General features: G+C 35.4%; 2 protein-coding genes across 3 annotated transcripts in view; both read right to left on the bottom strand.

Moving 5' to 3' along the window:
- The window catches only part of LOC136037995 (UDP-N-acetylglucosamine transporter-like), a 446,903-nt gene that overhangs the window by 122,621 nt on the left and 305,002 nt on the right, over positions 1-19,280 (bottom strand). The window lies entirely within an intron of this gene.
- The window catches only part of LOC136037993 (cuticlin-4-like), an 85,175-nt gene continuing 68,555 nt past the window's right edge, over positions 2,661-19,280 (bottom strand). The window contains exons 7-9 of the mRNA XM_065720897.1: positions 14,204-14,363; positions 6,242-6,457; positions 2,661-4,957 (exon numbers count right to left, since the gene is read on the bottom strand). Of these exons, the coding sequence (XP_065576969.1) occupies positions 4,748-4,957; positions 6,242-6,457; positions 14,204-14,363 (586 nt within the window). The 3' untranslated portion in view covers positions 2,661-4,747. The remainder of the gene's footprint in view (positions 4,958-6,241; positions 6,458-14,203; positions 14,364-19,280) is intronic.

Genomic DNA, 19,280 nt, shown 5'->3' with positions numbered 1-19,280 from the left:
AACTTTAAAAAAGGAATTTTGACAACAACTAATACACCAAAAAGAACTGGTTTTTTACGTTGATTACAAATATACAATGTTCATTATGTTTAAGCTCACACATCAAGCGTCAAGAGCTAAGGAAAATTTGCCTAATTTTCGAAAAATAGAAAGAACACCCTTAAAAAGGCAAGTAATTTTACAGAAAATCACAGAATTATATTCTTCATATTAGAGAGCCCTAATGTGGAGGTTTCAAGCTGCTATCTAAAAGATATAGAATCTTGTATTTTTTCCCAGATTACAGGTCAGTGATACGTGTTTATTAAAAAAAAACTTTTTCAGGAGTACCCGTTTAGAACCGATGGTCCTAAAAGACTGGGAGAGGGCTCATTAAAACGGAAATTAAAAATTCCAAACGGTCTAATTTTAGAAAAGCTACTTTTTGCTATCTTGGAAATGGATTAGGATGGGAAAATGAAACTTTTAGGGATGGATCTACAGACTAAAGTATGTCATGAGAAGGTATTTTGAAGTACCTACCTCCACTTCTTCTCCTTCTGGAAGACACTGACCTTTGATGACATTTAAAAATCTCTGTCTTATAAAAGTGAAACCTTGCCGAATCGGTCTTCTGCTTAAATGGAGAACAAGAAAAGCGTTTTCAGCTTCAGAACTTCACTATATCCTATTTTATGAGGTTTAAAAGATCAACAAATACATATCCTACATTTAGAAAAAAACGATCTACATTACAGCAATAGAAAATAAAAAAAAGTCACAAATAAATAAAAGTAAAAACTAAAATAAAAAAAAGGAAAATGAAAACTGAAAATTAAGGTATAATTTTTTTTTTTCAAAATTTAGGTGTCATTGAAATTGAGGTGTCACCCGTCAAGTAGGCAAATTTCCAAGACTTGGAAATCAGAAGAGGGTTAACATATTATCTTGGAAAAACCTTTCCGGGGTATATTTTTAGCCCTGGATTCATTAGTGAAAGTTTCATTTTCCTAATCTAAGCGCTTTTAAATATTGCGGAAAGTAGCTTGTCTAGGATTTTACCGTTCCAGACCCTTGTAAAGTGATCAAAAAGATTGTATCACGGGGTAACGACGTTTTGTGCTATTTTGTGGCACCAAACTACGGTTTTGCCCCACAGAGGAGCAAGTTACTACTGATTAAAAATTCTGAGATAGCCAATCGATTTAGAAATATAAAAAAAAATTATAAATTGAGTTTCCCAGTTGCAGATGAAGTAATGTAACACGGTCAGACTTTTTAAGTAGAGTCTATTCAAGTAAAGGTACCTCAGACCTAAAAAAAGCCCAGTGAACAATACCCAATACCTTTTGTGTATGCGGTGTTGTTGAAACTGTTTCTTGCTTATTTGGAATAAGCAGCTTTGTCATTTTAAAATTTTCTTACTCTGACTTACATCTTGATTAATTATCATTTAAATTAAATTGTAAAAAAAATGCTTCTAAGAATAATTTAGACTGGAAAATTTTGTGATGTACTCCTATTCGACATGTTCTTGATCAACTCAGGGTAAAGTAGCATTATATACCACAGCTGTCGGAAACTGTGTCATGTATGAAGAGACGCTCCTTCCCTGATGTTTTAAACCAGTCAAATTAAAGATTTGAGGTGGTAGAATAGCGTTTTTTTTTATTAGAACAAATGGGCTGATGGAAACATATCAAGTAAAATCAGTGATGGAAGATCAGTGTCAGTCGATGAAAAAAAATGAAGTAATATCAATAGCAATACTACCCAAATTAGTCACTAAAATTACCAGCCAGTATATAAAATCCACTGAACCCACCCTGAGCATTTCGCCAGTTACACCTCTGGTCAGTACCGGACCAAGTCCACAAGAGGTAATTACTCAGACTTATTACCATACCTCTCAAAATATTTTAGCTAGTGACACAACGGAATGTTAATCTATTATCATTTGTAACTCATATGCAAGTACAAAATTTGACGAAAACTCCACAGAACTTGTGCTTCTTGTTCAAAAATCAGCGGGCCAGTTATATATTCAATTTTAGTTCTTAAATCCTATCTTGTTTACAAGAATCACAGAATATACACTGAGTATTATATTGAAGTTTAATTTGTTTAAAATAAAATTAAACATTTCTTAGTGAAAAAAGGTATTTTGTTGCAAATATATATTTAAAAAAAAGAAAAACCCTCTTCTTTTCCGTTTACAGCATCTCCCTAACGGTGTTTTATGACTATCTAAATAGTTGCAAATCTTGCAAAACCACGTGAAATATTAGGTCCACACATCCTGCCAATATTCAAAAGACGTTTTTACGTCCCTAGCTAAGAATATTTCTGTTTTGCATTTCAGAAATTTTCACCAAAATCTCACTTCATCCCCCTCAAAATCCCTCCCATTTCCGTAAATTTCAAAAATTGAAAGTAGAAGCACACAGTAGATGAGCAGAGGTGTAGCATGCGATGAAGTTGAGTGAGTTTGAGACTTCACTTGGATTCATGTAAAAAATGCGTGCGCTTTATTTGCATACATGCAAAAGTTCCATATTTGGGCCACCTCAGAATGGTATTCTAGTTTTGGGCCACCTGGCCCAAAAACTGGGTTCTAGTAATGTCGTAGGAATAAACGAAAAACATTCTAAAATGAAAAAATTATAGATAAATATTGAAACTTTTGTACCAAAGTCACTATTTTATTGGAAAACAAATTTAAATTTTCTAGAAAAGCAAAGGAAGATAGACGAAATACGAACGCTTCATTAAAATAAAACTTAACATATAACCTAAAAACTAAACATAATACTCCAAAAATACATCGAATATTACACTTGAAAAATAAATTCACACTAGATAATGCCTTATCACATCTAAACAAATAGTTCGTAAAAGAAAACTTCACAATATTTCACATTATTTTGAAAAATCCGATTCTCATTCCCAATACTGTAATACGAAATTACAAAATCTCAAATCGAAAGTATTCTATTTAAACGAGCCTCAAAAATAAAACTGAAGTTTGGGCACACTTTAGGCACATTTCAACATTTTGATAGAAGTTACCTTTCTAAATGGTCCCCAAAATTGTATTACCCCAGTCCCCAAGGATTTTATTCAAGTCCTGATGGTATATCTTCGTTTTATTCACTCACGGATATATATACAGAATTTTTACCTAGAGGAGAGGAGGTGACATTTGGGGGGGGGGGGGAATATTGGCCATAAGGTCATGAAAATGGAAAAAAAGGTACATACTAAAATGCTCAAAAAAATATTAGAAAAAATTTATAGTGTGTGGGTCAAAAAGTATTCTCTTTTAAAAACCTACAATATTAAAAACTGGTAAAAAATACTAATCTTGTCTTTACCTCAGTCTAAATTCAGCTTATTATTGACTTGTAGCTTTAAATTATAAAAGAAAATGCATACTGTCATGCTTTATGTAAAGATTTATCTAAGTGCAACCATTTTTTGGGGAAGCAGCATTCTAAGCTGGCTATATTATTCCATTAAGATACACACTTTTGCACTTTAATGTAATTTCTAAATTAGCTAAGAACTTCTTTTGCCCTTTATTATACTTTGAAAGAAGATCCTAAACTTTCTACTATCCGCCTTTATAGTTTCGGAAGATGGTTGAAAAAAAGGGTATATTTGGCATTTTGAGCCATAAAAATGTCCTGAATTGACAAAGTTAAAGACACAAAATGTTCCACAATTTAAAGATTGAACTTCCGTACAACTCAGTTTTTATCTTTTCATTTAGCACGTCTCCGTTTTCACTGGACTATGAACGCCCCTGAGGGATTTTACTCTTCGACGTTTACTTACTTGGTAAAACAGTAAATTCAACGCGGATCTGCACTTGGCAAACCAAATACGTACAAGCATACAGCTAAGGTTTGGAAGAACTACCTTAAAAAAGTACTCATTAAAACTAACCAAAAAGCATATCTGGCATTATCTAGTGATTTTCTATTATACTACCAACTTGGAATGTCAATGTATGGACGGATAGCTGCCAAAACAAGGGCATTTACAGGGCTAAGCCCCTTTTATGATTAGTATAATTAAAATCCATCACCACAACCCCAACAATTTCTAATTATTAGTACATTCTTTGGGCCCAATTATACTTCGCTAGATTAGTTTTGTAAGTCTTGAGTGTGACTCAGTTTTAAAGAAGATATAGCTATTTTCGAAACCGGACGGCAGGATATAAAGGCATGTTCAAACATCATGGAAGTAAACTGCACCAAGAATACTGAGGGGGCGTAACCCTAGTGAAATTCAAAAACATAAAAAATGACTTTTTCCAGACATCTAAAAGCAAGGATCATCTACAAAACTTTGCTGGAGTCCTCTCTTCGCAAAGAAAAATTTAACCTTGGTGCAATTTTAGCTAGAAGCCTTTTTGATTAGCCTCCCTGGAATATTCTTGGATATGAACTCTCCAACCTCCCTGCTTAAAGGTAGTATGTTTCGTAACTCTGTCATAACTGGTATAAGAAAAATTTTCGGTAACCGGGTGTATGCCACACTCAAGACTTGCCAATTTAGCCACGTTGTCTAAGTGCTATTTACGATAGTTTTTTCCCTACCTACCACAAAGTACATGACAACATTGTACATACACAGCTAGAAACGACAACTTAAATTCACAGGACAAGCGCAGACAAATGAGCCACAAAAAACAAATTATATCACATATGGCACTTAAAACTATACACAACATAAACAATTGGCCATGTATCCTAAAAAACTAACTCGAATGGCTACTATAAGCCGTGTTTGAGTACTGGCCAGAATATATGGAACTTCCTGTTGTGCTAATTGCCTTCCGTCTCCTTCTTCTAGAGACCAAAATTAGTATAACGGCGATTACTGCAAATATTAGTATTAGACCAGCAATAGCTATCCCGATAGCAAAGTGGCGAGGAGATATGCACAATGTATCGGGGTCACGAACGATCTGAAATGAAATGAATAAGAATATGAAGTTCGACAAGGAAAATGATAATACGTTAAAATTTTTACAAAGAAAAATGAAGGGTAAAAATGAGAAAAAGGAGCAGGGAAAAAGAAAGAGAGAGAGACCAAAAAGAAGTCACTTGTAAACTAAAGATTTTGCCTTTGAGCTTTCAAATTTTAGTAGAGATTGTCATCATTGATGTTTTTCTATATTTAATAAATTTGTAGTTTTTAATTGCCCCTTTTCTTACTTTAACTCTACTGACTGATTTATTTGGACAATGAGAAATTTTTTTGAGAATTCGCAAGGCTAAGATTTCACCAGTGCTACCACGAAAATTTAAAAAATCTTTCTAAATCGGTTCAAAAAAAGTCCTAATTTGTTATTGAGCGTGGCTAATTTCTTAAGGAACCTAAATTTGACCACTATTCGTTTGAGTGAGAAATTGTTGATGACCAAAAGATTGTAAAATTAAAAACAAAAGTTAGTTTGAAGTTCAGCAACAAAAAGAAAACAAATAAAACAATAAGCACACTTAGCATTTACGCATAAATTCAGAAAAGAAAAGCAAAGTAGCTACACTTAGCCCATAGACGAGCTTGTTAAAAAAGCTTGATATGTGTAGTATAGCAACAATGGTCTGTAGCACGGTAACAAAATACCAAGAAAGTTCGTTGTATCTTAGCGTCAAAAATGATGTTCTCCGCGGGCTCGTTTGGATCAAAAGAGAGTCTAATGAACTCTTCGGGGATCTTAGAAGGGATTTCTGCCTTATCTTCCTGTTCGAAGAATACTTAAAGCGGTGGTAGACCCAGGAAGCCACCGCTTCACCCTCCCTTGACCTGAATGTAATTTTAAGTTTTATTTATACGCGTATGACCAATAAAAATAGATAATAATAATAAAAAAGTCAACCCTAGAGGTATTTCTTGTATCTTCCAAATGGTTCGATTACTGTCTTGAAATTTGATCTTATCACTTTTGGAGTTGTAAAAGCATCTAGGTGTAAAAAGGGTACTGACAGACTGTTGACTGTCCTTTGGTTAATTGCATCGCTTAGTTAAAGTTTATAACTTACGATCGAATAAACCGTCTCCCACACTTTTAGAACCAACCGTTGTATATAGTAAGAATATTAATTAGAAATATGCTTGGGAGACGCGTCGCACTTTACTAAAACAACAGTAATGCTTTGACTGTGATCTTGGGAAAGACACAGTAATTATTGGACACTGGGATTAACTACTGTAAGACTAACAACTAAATAGGCCTCACGATACTTACTTCTGGAGAATCCCTTTCTTCCGTTCCTAAGGGATTGGAACTTCGACTATCTGTTGTATCTGTCACATAAAAGCCACCAAACACTTCTATTGTTGCATTCTGAGCAAACTTCGAATCGCCAACATAATATTGAGGAACAATAAAATCTTCTTGTGTATTTCTTTGAATTCGGCGCTTCCGGCGGAGATTATTCCCAGCAACGTCACATATTGGCGGCTGAAAAAAAATTGAAGCCTTTATATTTACTTCTATTAATTCATGCAAATTTGTTTTTCTGACAAAATTTATGAAGGTAGGTGAACCCAAGTAAGAATCAGAGCTTGATGTGTCACTAGAGAATAAAATATTTGCCGAGTTGCTGCTCAACTTCAAATTTATCAGTTGAAATACGGAAATGCTGAATTTGATGCTGTTCATGACAAAAGTCAATTTGGAATGTTCATCCATGTCTACATTGTCTCTCAAAATTATCAACTTGGTAGAGGTGATGAAGGACTTGAGAGCTATAGCTAAAAGAGTAAAGCCAGGATAAATAATCCCTTTGAGAAGCAAAACTGGAATAAATTTCCCTTTTTCTGGTCACTAACTGTAGCCCCGTTCCTATTTTTAACTGGGACAAGTCCTGACTACTCCCTTTCAATTTATGCTACACGAGTAAAAATATGTGTAGTTTTCTTGAAAGAACAAGGGAAGTTTTACCGTAAAGAACATGAAGAGCTGAGAAACTTTTACATTTGAGAAGATTCCTGTTCGTGTTAAGTCTTACTGTTGCTCTTTACTCTTCAAAAATCCCACAGCTAAATTTGTCTTTATTCGTTTCATTCAAATGCTAGATTAACTAGATTATACGGATAATGATGGTACGCACTGATCTATGTACAAATGAATCCGAATAAAAACACCCAGAAGCTTCTAAAAATTGATCCATCGATTTGAAGGGGTTGGGAGGAAACTATTATTCAGGAAGCTCTGTTTCCATCTTGGAAGACTCAGTTTTACCCCTATTATATCATGGTTAAGTGGAAAACACCAGTTTTGTCAAAAGTAAAACAGTTCAAAATAGGGATGAAACTTTTTAATTGACAGTGAACAGAAATTTCTGTTCACTGTCAATTAAAAGGTTTCATCCTTATTTTGAACTGTTTTACTTTCGTCATGGAAAGGCAGTGCGGTCTTCGGAGTTATCTAAGTTTTGTCAAATGAAGTTAAATGAATGAGGTTAAACTTAAAAGGACAAAGAAAAAGCTCTAATAGTTTCCTTTTAAATAAAAAACAAAAAACAAATGCAGAACAGATGCAAGGAGCCTATGTCCTTCCAGATGGATCTTTAAAAACTCTCGGTGAAGACGTAATTTTCAATTGGCTTGATCAACTATTGTCCGAACACCGTATCACCGTATCAAGACTGCTTCACCTTACCTAAATCCTTAATGAGTTAAAATGAAAACTTTACACGATTGAGAACTTTAAAAACTCTTGACTCGTCTACTTGTAATTTTTGCCTCATAAGTTCTGCCAGCATCTTCCATGGGTCTTCAATCAAGTAATTCATTGTTTTCAAACTTTTCTGGTGCACCTTGAGCACAATTTTTTTTAGAAGCTTCAAAGCCTCTCTCTGCATTTCGGCGGAGCATTGTCACCGTTAATCTCAACGGAAATTCTATGCGAGCCAATGGGAGATTTCTTTTGGAATAGAACAGAGTAATAAAATTGTCTATAACAAACCATATTTGGCACAAAACTAGACCTTTCAAAACCAATAACGAAGACACATTCCCCAATAAATCAGAAAGTACTATGTCTACCTGATTTTTTAATATATTTACAATATGTCGTGAATGACTTAAGGGACCGAGTTGAATCTTTGAGGGAATGTTAGAAAGAGAAAAAGGGTCAATCGGATTTTAAATCTTAACTTGTGGGGCAGAGATAAATTGAAAGACATCATTTGTAAATAAATTATTAAAATGGCCTGTCTTGGGAACAACTTGGGGGATAATGTTGAAAATTGCAGATACTGTCAGAGAAAAAAAGGATGGGAGGATGGGGCAAGGGAAATTCAAATTCAGTGCTGGAGGAGGGGAAAGGGATTGAACAATTTTTGTCTCTAATCCGGGCAAACGTATCAATTTCACGCAATACCCTCATATGGAACTTTGAGTTTATGCACAGCTAAGAAGTGAGATAAATAAAACGACATTATGTACCGCCAGATTGCAAAAGTGGCGTATCTACCATATTTGGGAATAGCCTACGGTACAAATGTGAAACTTTGAATAAATTTAGGGGCGGACGTGGACGTTGAATTATGACTTGGAGGAAATGGTAGGGCTAAACAAAAAGACAAATGACAAATGGGCAAATGGCATATAAAAAGGAAAATGAGAGATAATAGAACAAAAACTAAAGATAGCCCGTGCATGCAGCTTCCAAAATTCTATATCTGCAGCATCTTAGAAACAAAGCTGGGGATGGAGTTAAAATTTCCCGGTACTATAAGAGAAGAAAAGAGAGAGGGATAGGGGGGGGCTTCAAATTCTTGTGGTTGGGGATGGGAGTGTTTAAAAGTATTATACATCCAATCCGCCTAATTCTATAGTAAAATTATTGTTAAAATTTATTTTGTTTCACGAAACCATCGGTCACAAATTTTAAATGAATATTCTAACTTTTTTTTAAACTTAAAAAACAAGTAAAATCTTAATCTTAAGCAAAAAAACTGATTCATTCATTTAAAAGAACACCCAGCTTAGGTTTTCCAAAATCGGCAGGCGCATAAGGCGAAAGCAGTGTCTCTTCACGATGACCTTTCCAGTGGTTTAGACAAAAATCTTCCATGGGCAATCTGAACAAAGTAGCATCCTTCTCCAGATTTTTAGTCAACTTTCATTAGTTCTTTTCGGTAGCCTTTACTAAAGTGGTGATTTTCTTTCTTGTTCTTGTTGTCACTGTGGATGTTCCGACGATCGACAGCCACACTGTTGAAAAATGAAACACAAATGCATTTCCAGCGGTTTATAGTCTTTCAGAGAGAGGAAGGGGACAGGTAGCACCATTTGTACCTGTAAACGTTGATTAACCTTGAGATATTTGTTTTTCTTTGGGTTGTTGCTGATGTTTCGACAATTAAAAGGCGACTACTCGAAATACGTTCGAAATCGAGAATCATTTTTGTAAAGAACAAATGACGCTCTGGCCTTCAGAAGGGTTAGGGGGAGTTAAACCTACTCCCGTTTTGGTAATTTCTGTTCGTTTTGAATTTCTCTGATTATTCATTTTAATTTATGTTCGTTTAGGATCTTCTTTGTTCTTTGACAGTAATTTATGTCCGTCCTGTTTTAATTACTCGTATGATAATGACTTTTTTTGCACGGCTTTGATTTTAATACAAATCTTTACTTTTCTTTAAAAAACTTTTTTTTTTGGACTTTTTTCCGATTAATCACTGTAGCAATTGTAGGTAGATTTCGGACTCATTGCTTAACACTCTTGGGGTTCCTCTTCCGGGATTTTACCCATGTCTATTCCCGAAGTAAGGTGTAGTATATAAATATTGAAAAAAAAAAAAAAAATCAAAACAGCAATCGATACTATTTAGCCAAACCAATGGCTTCCATATAACCTTATCTACTGAAAAAAGGGGGAATCTGCTCAATGTATTTCCTTTGAGGGGATTGGCCAAGATAGAAATCTAAGTTTTGCAAGAAAATTTTGTGTTGATTTTGAGTACTGAAAATACTAGCTCCTTCTGAAAATGTCAGTTAATGTCAGGGGTTATCAACCTCCTAACATTCTCTTTAACGTCCTTGAGACGGTCATCAAATTTGCTCTCAACCCTCCCCATCTTTATATTGTGAGCTCGAAAAGAGGTGTTACCATAATTATCAAACTTGGAATCTTATCATAGACAATTCCAAGGTTTGCAAGAAACTATTTTGAAAATATGTATGTGGGGTTATAGGCTTGGAGGGTGTATAGCCGCGAAGTTTTATCAATGGCACATTTATAGTATTTTCTTATCCAGTGCAAACCTTATTTCCCTTAATATCCATATAGGTTAAAAGTATTTAAATGAATATAGAAATACTCGAATAAAGATCGGCCTACTTTGTTATTTAGTTTGCTACGCACGGTTTTTTATTACTTTTTCTCTATTGCAAATTTTCACTTTCAATTATAAGCGATTGAAATTAATCCAAAATAATTTGTTGAGAAACCTTTTCAATTTCATTCACAGTCCTTAAATGTTTAGATTCCAGATTACAAGAATAAGCCAAAGATCAAGGCAACTTATTATTTTGAAAATATTGAACTCAAGTCTTGTAGAAGTCAAAATATTAGCACAATAAATAAGGTATATTTATGAGCCCAAAATCCCACAAGAACATTATCCGTAAAGAAAGGATATTTTAAGGGATACTTTGCCGTTTTATATAGTTCTTTTTCCAAATAAACTGCTTTTATTTCATAGAATCAAGGAGAAAACCAAAAAAGAATATCAAAATGTTGCCATTCTGAAAATGTTGCCATTGCCATTCTTTTGCCATTCTAAAGATTAATGTCAAAGTACTACCTATTAATACGCCTCTGGTTTAATCAAGTCTATCTTGGGGTCGTCGCCGAGTCAAGAGCTCATATCTTGTAATTCAGATACGTCTGATTAGAACTATTAAAACGAGACTTGTAATTCTGATACATCTGATACAGAATTATTAAACATTTATAGCTCATCCTGCAACTTTACAAAGAGGCAGCAAGGTGGATCCATCACAGATTTGCTTTCACTGATTATATATATGGTGAAGTAAAGTTATGGTGAAGTACTTAGAACCAAAAAAGGCTCAAAATTTACAGCCTAGAAGCATTGCTTCCATCCGAGCTTGGACCAATCCTAAGGAATTTTAGGTGGCCATTTGTCCAAACTTTTTATCAGAAACTTTGTTTAAAAAGGTATCTTAGTTTTACAATCTAGTACTCTTTAAAAAAAAAAAAAAAAAACAAGCCATTTGTTTCTCTTGTTTGAAGGATAGTTGTAAATATTTGGCACTAAATGGTAGAAGTAATCCTGTCAGAAGATTGACGGGACTGTTTTTTTTCTCTCATATACTCGTGAGTAAACGTTGGTCTAATGGCTGAGTGACTGTGAAATAAGCTGCGTTCAAGTTTTCACACTTTTTTTTAGTATAGTAAGTGATGCAACTATGGCGGATTTAATATCGGCAGAGTTGAGCAGTTCCTAGTTAAGCTCATTGGAAACCGCAAAATATTTTGTAGCTTTACTCTGTCATTATTGCAAAGCTCACTGCACTAATGAAAGTAAGAAGGTTTGAACACGACCATAATCATTGAAAATTCATCAATCAATTTTCTTACTAACAATCACTTTTCTTAATAAACAAGCACTTACTAACAAAATGTAGTAAAGTAACCAATTTTCCGTCTGACTTAAAACATGAACGTCCTTGAGGTGAAATAATTACCCCAGAGAATAGAGCTTGTGATACACTGTAATCATCCCTGATCAACAATTCAGATATTTGTTTGCTGCCTCTAGCCAAAATAAATACAAAGAAAAGTGGTAATAGAATATAGTTGGGAGCAAACTATTGTTGATACACGTTTTTATACCATGTTTTTGCTATTTGAACCTCCTGCACAAATATAATGTTAAAATCCAAGAAGAACAGGGATTAAATCTTGGCTTTTTCATTGATCAGTTTGACGCCTGCATGGCTTGGGCATAAGATATGCAGCCATTCGTATTCAACCAATTCGTTACATTCAATAAAAAAAACGTGTTCATATCATTCAATCATGTAAAAAAAAAAAAAAAATATTTTCTCATGGTATTTCGTTTGCTTCTCTTCGCTTTAATATTAGGGACATTAGTGTAAAAAATACAAGATACGAGAAGCGTTGCGAGAGTAAAATTTATAGGAGGTGTTAACCAGCACTGATTAAAACCATGAAGATAGAGAAAAAAAAAAGATATTTACTATTCTCGATAGATGGTGCTTGTTTCTATTATTTTCTTTTATTATAAAAGTTTTATTCTAAAATTCAGACTGACTGTGCCATAACAGCAGCATCTTGCAGAATTTTGCGTCTGTTATTTTCTTCTCCTTCTATGGTTAATGCTTCTTCAGAAAAATTTCATGGATTTTATTACAGTTATATTTCAACTCTAGCCAGCGACATTACTTCAACTAAAATGAAAGAGAAATTTTTTGCAGGATCTTAGGACCTTTGAAGACGAGTTTTTCACGATTTTAGGACATGATGCAGGATTTCTTAGGGAATATAATTTGAAACACTGGGTTCAAGGTTACTTTTAGCTGGTACCCGACACTAGAAGAATCCAGGTTTGTCCCAAAATACAGCTCTTGATTTAAAAAAAAAAAAAATGCTTTTCCAATAGAAATGAAAAACGTTAATTTTGAAAGAAATACCTTTGGATGTGGTATTTAAATGTCAGCAATTATAAAAAAGCACGAAATATGATACGCTAACAGCCGACTGCTGCAATATTATATTTTGAAGTTCATGCTTAACCATTCTGTGAAGTGGCATTTGCAAAAATTAAATTGCAAATCATCTGAATACTCGGTACGTGGGTCTATCCCAACAAAACTCCAGTTCAAAGAGCTTCACTTACGAAGTTCAATTGTTAAGCTAACCATCCACGAGGAAGCGATGGTTTTCCCCTTAAAATTTTTAGTTTTACAGAATTTTGAGGTGTCATTTCGATTCAAACGGCCAAAAGGTGAAAAAAAGAAGAGATTTGCTCATGAAAGGAAGCTGATTGGTGCAGGCCCCATAGATATTTTTTAATGCAAAATTAGACATATTGCACCTTCTGAAAATCTAAGTTCTGCGATAACTTAAAACCTGAATGATTAAAAGGCTCCAGCATTAGTTCCTTTTGTTCGTGCAACTTCCGAGTTTCAGAATCTCCGTATTCACAAATAGAAACGGATTTTTTTTACCTCATCTCATATGCGATCACTCTGGGTATATGTCTGTTCTCAAACTCTTTAGAAGACATTGGATACGCTTTATCTCTGACAGTCTTTGGTCGCCACTGTGCATGGAATATCTCCTACTCCCTTTGATGAGCTAGGGGCAAGATCTAGATCCCACACGTACTTGTGAGTTATACATAAGCTCTATCAACGATCCCATTCGGTCGACACCTTTGGTGAAGTCCAATCCCTTTGGCTAAAAGTACATCTGCCCCCTCTTCTGAAATTTTCGTATATAGCGACTATGGTTTCTCTTCAACTCACTTTTGTAAGCACTGAGCATTCTCCAACTCTAGCCCCCTTTGATGAACAGTGCGGGCGCTCTGTCTTCAATCTCCTTTTTTTTTTTCAGAAATGTGTGCATTCCATTTCCAATCTGCTTTAATCGAAAGTGAGTATGCTCGGTCTTTGTTTCACCAACAATGTGGACGTTCCATCTTCTAGTTGCTTTGATCATCAGTGCCAAAGTTTGTCCTAAACTTTGTTTGTCAAAACTGCGTATTTTCCGTCCCCTCTATATTAATATGTAAAGTAAAGTAAGCTAATCTCACTGCAAAGTAAGTTCTTATATATACTAGCTCTTTGGTTCCTATTCACACAATCAAATGTGTGTTTGTTCGCCCATGTGTACATTATAAAAAGAATGCTATATGTATGCACTGAAAAAATCGCTGAATTAATCAAGTCATAAGCGTAGAATTAGAATAATCTTGGAATCCCGAGAAAAGATTATATAAAACATGAGCCTACGGACTACAAATAAGACTACAAATGTAACACCATATTAATGAATCTTGCCCAGCCTGAGGTCTTGAATAGTGCTCGAGCGAAATGAGGTTACATTTGTGATAACCCCCAAGCTACCTTTCCTACCGATCGGAGTGAGGCAGCAACAAACCCTTGGAGGAGACTTGTGTCTATATGTACATGAAAGACTCACCACATCCTCGCAACCATGTTTTCGCTTGCAAATGCTAACTTGACACTGGTAGTATACAGATGGTGTGTAAGGAAATTTATGGGCCTGGAAATTCACCTTTGCAATGGTCTTAGAACGACTGTATATCAACGGGCCCATTATTTCTGGGTCAACAGGGCACCTGAAAAATAGTTGAAAAGTAAGCTGGATTTGGTATGTTATCTTTTCTGGAAATATTAAAAAATCAGTTTTTCCGAACTCAACTTTAAGGGCTAATACTAGGAAGAATAAGAATAAACTATACCGCTTAAATAGGTCCTAAAAATTTGAAAGTAGAAGCCTCGGAAATCATTCAGATTATCCGGTCATGGTACAAAAAGTGATATTGGTATCAGTAGCGACACACTAGCAAAGTTGCAATTATACCGCATGGGCCGACTAAGGGTGGATAAAAAATAAATGGCACTGGTGAGTTCCTTCCTTTTTTTGAAAAAAAAAAAACTAAGTACTTACGTATAATCATTTGCATAGTCTTTGGCTTTGGATTTTTTTCTGTCGGATTCATATCTTTTTAATCTCATCTTCGTAAAAAAAAAGTAAAGGTTGCGGCAATTGGTAATTGGACGCAAATTGCTCCTCTCCACCGTCCCGCTCAGATTTTTAGTCTTCTAAAAATTCTTCTAGTGGTTCAGAGATATCAAAATTGGAAGGGAATTACTCCAAGATGCCAGAAGATCGTTCGGCGATTGTACTTCAATGTTTCGCATGTGATTATTCCAGTGTAAGGGTTTGTATTCAAATTGAGAGAAATGACTTCTCATTTTGACTAACCAAATATTTTAAGATTTTTTTTTTTTTGTATAAACAAAACCTGATTTTCCAGCTCATCATCATAAAAGAATTGGGTTATGTGAGTAGGTAATTAATCACAAATCTCTCCACTCTGCCTTCCCGTCTAAATTGTTGGGCTTCTACATCTTCTTTTGGTGGTTTAAAGGGATCAAAATCACAAGAGAATAGGCTCAGACTATCGGAAGTGTTCAGCGGTTTTTGTTCAATTTCTAATGAGTGACTATTCCGATGTAAGGCCTTGTATTCTAATGAAGAAGAATGACCTCTCATATTGACGAGTAAAATATTTTGTGACGATATTCTCGTCTAGCCTACCATGAAAACCTACGACAGTTTACCACATTAATAGTCTGCCGTTTGTAAAAAAAACATCACACCGGTCCTAAAGCCGTCTCCACCACCTGACGGTCAACTTTGGTTTTCTTTCATACCTTTTTCATCTTTATGGAAGGCGAACTCACACAAAATGAATATATCTGAGCCCCAAACTGATTCCACATATTTTTGGCTGGTTTGACGTCCATGCAAGCCATAAATTTATGACAAATTGTTGCGAAATGAGGAGCGCACCTTTATATCAGACATCAAACGTCATGTGCCTTACCATTCACTGAAACCTGATGATACTGACTGACGAATTTTGACAGTTTTAACATACGTACCTAACAGAAGTGAAGGTGGACTACTTGCTTTATGAAGGATTACGCCCTCTTCCAAATTAAGTATTGTTTATACTTGATCTACACTGATGATTAAATTAAAAGCAAATTTTCTCAAATGAAAGGAAAGAGCGACACTAAAATTTCAAATGAACAGAAATTATTTTGTATAAGAGGATGCCTGCTACCTCCTTAATCCCCCATTCTTTTCGCTAAAGTTAGGATTTTTGGCTAATTCTTTAAGAACAACTACACAAACACAAGGACCGTTGAATAAGAATGAAAAGTGTTTTTAAAGCACAATAAAACTTACGCACAAAGACTTAGCACGAGGGGTTGAGGAGTGGGTGTTTTAGGTTTTAGTCTGGCTCTTTACTTTCATTTGAGACAACTTTTTTATTTATTCAATCTCTGGTCAGATTTTATAGTATGCCCGGAGTTACCTACACACGATGGGGGCTATCACCCCTCAAACTGGACTCTTTAAACTAAAATTTTCGGTCTATCCAAATTAGACTATCACCTCTTAATATGAGGGTAATTTTCGGTCTCATCGTGCATAAGAAAAAAAAAAATCATATTTTTGCCAATAGAGCCTTTATGGCTCTCATACATCTTAATTTTCATTGTGTATGCATTTTTCATTCATATGTATATTAAATCACTTCATAAGAAAAATATTCACATTTTGCCAATAGCAGCTTTAGGTCTTTCGTACATGTTAAATTTTACTGTACAGTTTCCATCCAGATGATACTACTTTCTGGGGTAAGTAGTAACTCTCTTAGATGTGAAGATGGGCTACTACTTCCTCCTTCAAATTCCATTTCTTGAATTCAAGATTAATATTCGTAAAACAATGCTGCAAGAATGATTTTCATCCCTAAAAAAAATGCACCCTAGAGTATTTAATATAGTGTATTATAATAAGAGTGGGGTTGGAACATCAAATATTGCTTATAAATAGGGGGTTAGAATATCAAATGTTGCTTATAGGTCTATCTTTTCCACGGGTTTGAAGGTGAATTATTCGAAAAAAATACTTTTATAGGGATACTCCCCACAGACGCCAGTAGGGAGAGGCGCCTACAAGGAAGCAATAAGACAATGGCATTATACTGAAATAGAAAATGAGAAATATTACTATTTAAACAAGCTGAAATAAAGGTTCTGGTAGGACTTTCCAGCCCAAGGAAATTTCCTGGTAATGCTTTTGAAGCCTCATCCCCTCTTTTCCATCTCTGTGTCGGAAGGCATGTGAATGTAGTCTTTTATGCTACATAGAGAAGATTGCCTAGACGGCATAGCCACTACCAATAATGTTTGAAAAACGAATACAAGGTCTTGAAAATAGTTGCCTCTGACGCATTATGGGTATCCACTGGTCTGTAAGGGTTACGAACACCTTCATACTTGAAAAACAAAGCAACCATTGATAGTTGAGAGAATTTGAAGTAATAGATGGCGGGGCCATATGGCCCGTATAAACAATGGCAAGCTCTCTCATGATGATTGGTGTTGGGTTTTCCCTGGCAATAGAAGACGTAGAATAGCAAACTGTCACTTGGACGATACCTAGAAAGGGAAGCTACACTGGTGGATGAATCTTTGCTTCATCTGCGGCCGCAAGCTGTTCAGAGGCTGTTGTGGAGAGGTACCGTTGTTGCCTTATTTGAAAGCCAGCGTGAGAGGAGCCAAGTCTAAGTAAGTAAGTAAGCACCGACAATAAAGATGTAGACAAAAATATTCCCGAGAATCAAGAGGGACTGGACATTCATTTCTACCCCCTTCCCCAAGACTCGTTCTACATTTATCTGAAAGCTCAATGGGACTTAAGAAATTCGGGCATTAAAATGCAGTATTTAAGACATCTGACACCCTCCTCCTACCTACGCAATGTCCCACTGTCCTTCCTTCATGGTTCATAATAGCTGATGCGCGCTTATACAACACTGTATTTAATTATATGAAACATCACATAATTAATTTAGCTAATGAAGATAAAAAATAAATGTAGGAAACATTTTTCTGCAATAAGAAGCGAGTTAGGACCCCTCAGCACCATTATTTAGGCTTAGTTCAATGAAGGAAGACGAGAGACTGATTCTTACCCCCCTCCCCACACACAAACCCCTTTCTATATATATAGCCTACACCTCATGGCTCATGGAGAGTCAGACACTTTGGGCATTGAAATACACACTTTGAAAGGTCTTACTCCCTCCCTTGCCTTCAGAACAACCCACCACCCCTTCTTCATGATAGCTGACACACATTTATACCTGATGCATGCCTTGACCAAAATGGACTGCATATAAAAGGTTGGGCTCCGGTGTAGCTAGATGGTTTGGGGTGTCCCTCCGGAGAAAGTTCCTTTCTCCGTACCTATCCCCGACAGGATAATCATTGCTTGCTTTGCCTCATAGTTGACCTTTCACTAGTTTTCCTAACCAAAACTGTTACTGCAAACTGCACTTCAGGGTGACCTTGAGAAGTCGCACCCCTCGAGAAATTATAGCCTAGTAAACGACACAACATTCGCACAAGGTTAGTGAGAATGATTGCAATTCGAAGCTGATTCAGGAATGCCAACTATTATTTCAGTTAATCTTAGTAGTAAGACTTTATTGCAAAGATAACTTTATGGGAATTTAGAAAAAGAGCCTGAAACACCTCAAAAATGGTGGCAGATCGAAATGAACCAAATGAACCATTGGAATGAACATGGTCAAAACCCTTAGCTCTACGTTCTGACCCCCCCCCCTCATGTGGAAAAAGTGAAAATTATCTGAATGACGAAAAGGACGTGACTGGTGGAGCGAGTTCTTTGTTTTATTCATGAATCGTCTGCCGTTTAGCAAGACTAGTAGGCTACTGAAACATTTTAGAGATGTTTAACGGCTTACACCAAAAAATCGATCAGATCAATGTGCTTGTTTGAAACTGAACTTGCTTGAGTCTTCAGAGAACTAAAACTATATGCTAAAATTTCATGGCCAGTGAAAAACTGTTAAGAGCTTTATAAATTAGTCTTTTATTTTCTACTGACTACTTGATGACTTTTCTGATCATGTTTTGTTGCGCTGGTTTTGTATTTCCAGTAAAGTCCCTATTTTATAGGAAAATGTAGAGAGTCAGTTTACTGGGGCCAGTTTTGCATGTATATGTTGCGTAAGCTCCGAAGTGACAATTTTTGTTCGTTTTAAGAAAGAAGGAGCGTGCCTCCTGTTCAAAATTAACTATATATTATTAAAAGTGCTTATATTTACCGCTTAAGATCATCAGTTATAGCTCAAGAGATCATAAATTACTCATAAATCTTAAATTGTTAACTTACTCATAAAATTATAAATTAAGCAAGAGTAAAGTTTAATGTTTAAAGTGACTTAACCGAAGTCGAAATTACTGCTCAAATTTACTCAAATATAAATTCCTCAATTATGAGTAATCGGAAACCTTTAAGTTTCAAACAGTATTTACTATTTGAACTGAAAAATTTAAATAGTTTAATGCAATACGACTTTCCAAGTCAAGAAAACCCATCTTTTGCATCCGCACTACCGGCCCCTAGAGATGTATCAAACAGT

This window comes from Artemia franciscana, chromosome 17, assembly GCF_032884065.1.
Source record: "Artemia franciscana chromosome 17, ASM3288406v1, whole genome shotgun sequence".
NCBI lineage: Eukaryota > Metazoa > Arthropoda > Branchiopoda > Anostraca > Artemiidae > Artemia > Artemia franciscana.
The sequence above is the reverse complement of the archived record's forward strand: the minus strand, read 5'-3'. Positions and strand labels throughout refer to the sequence as shown.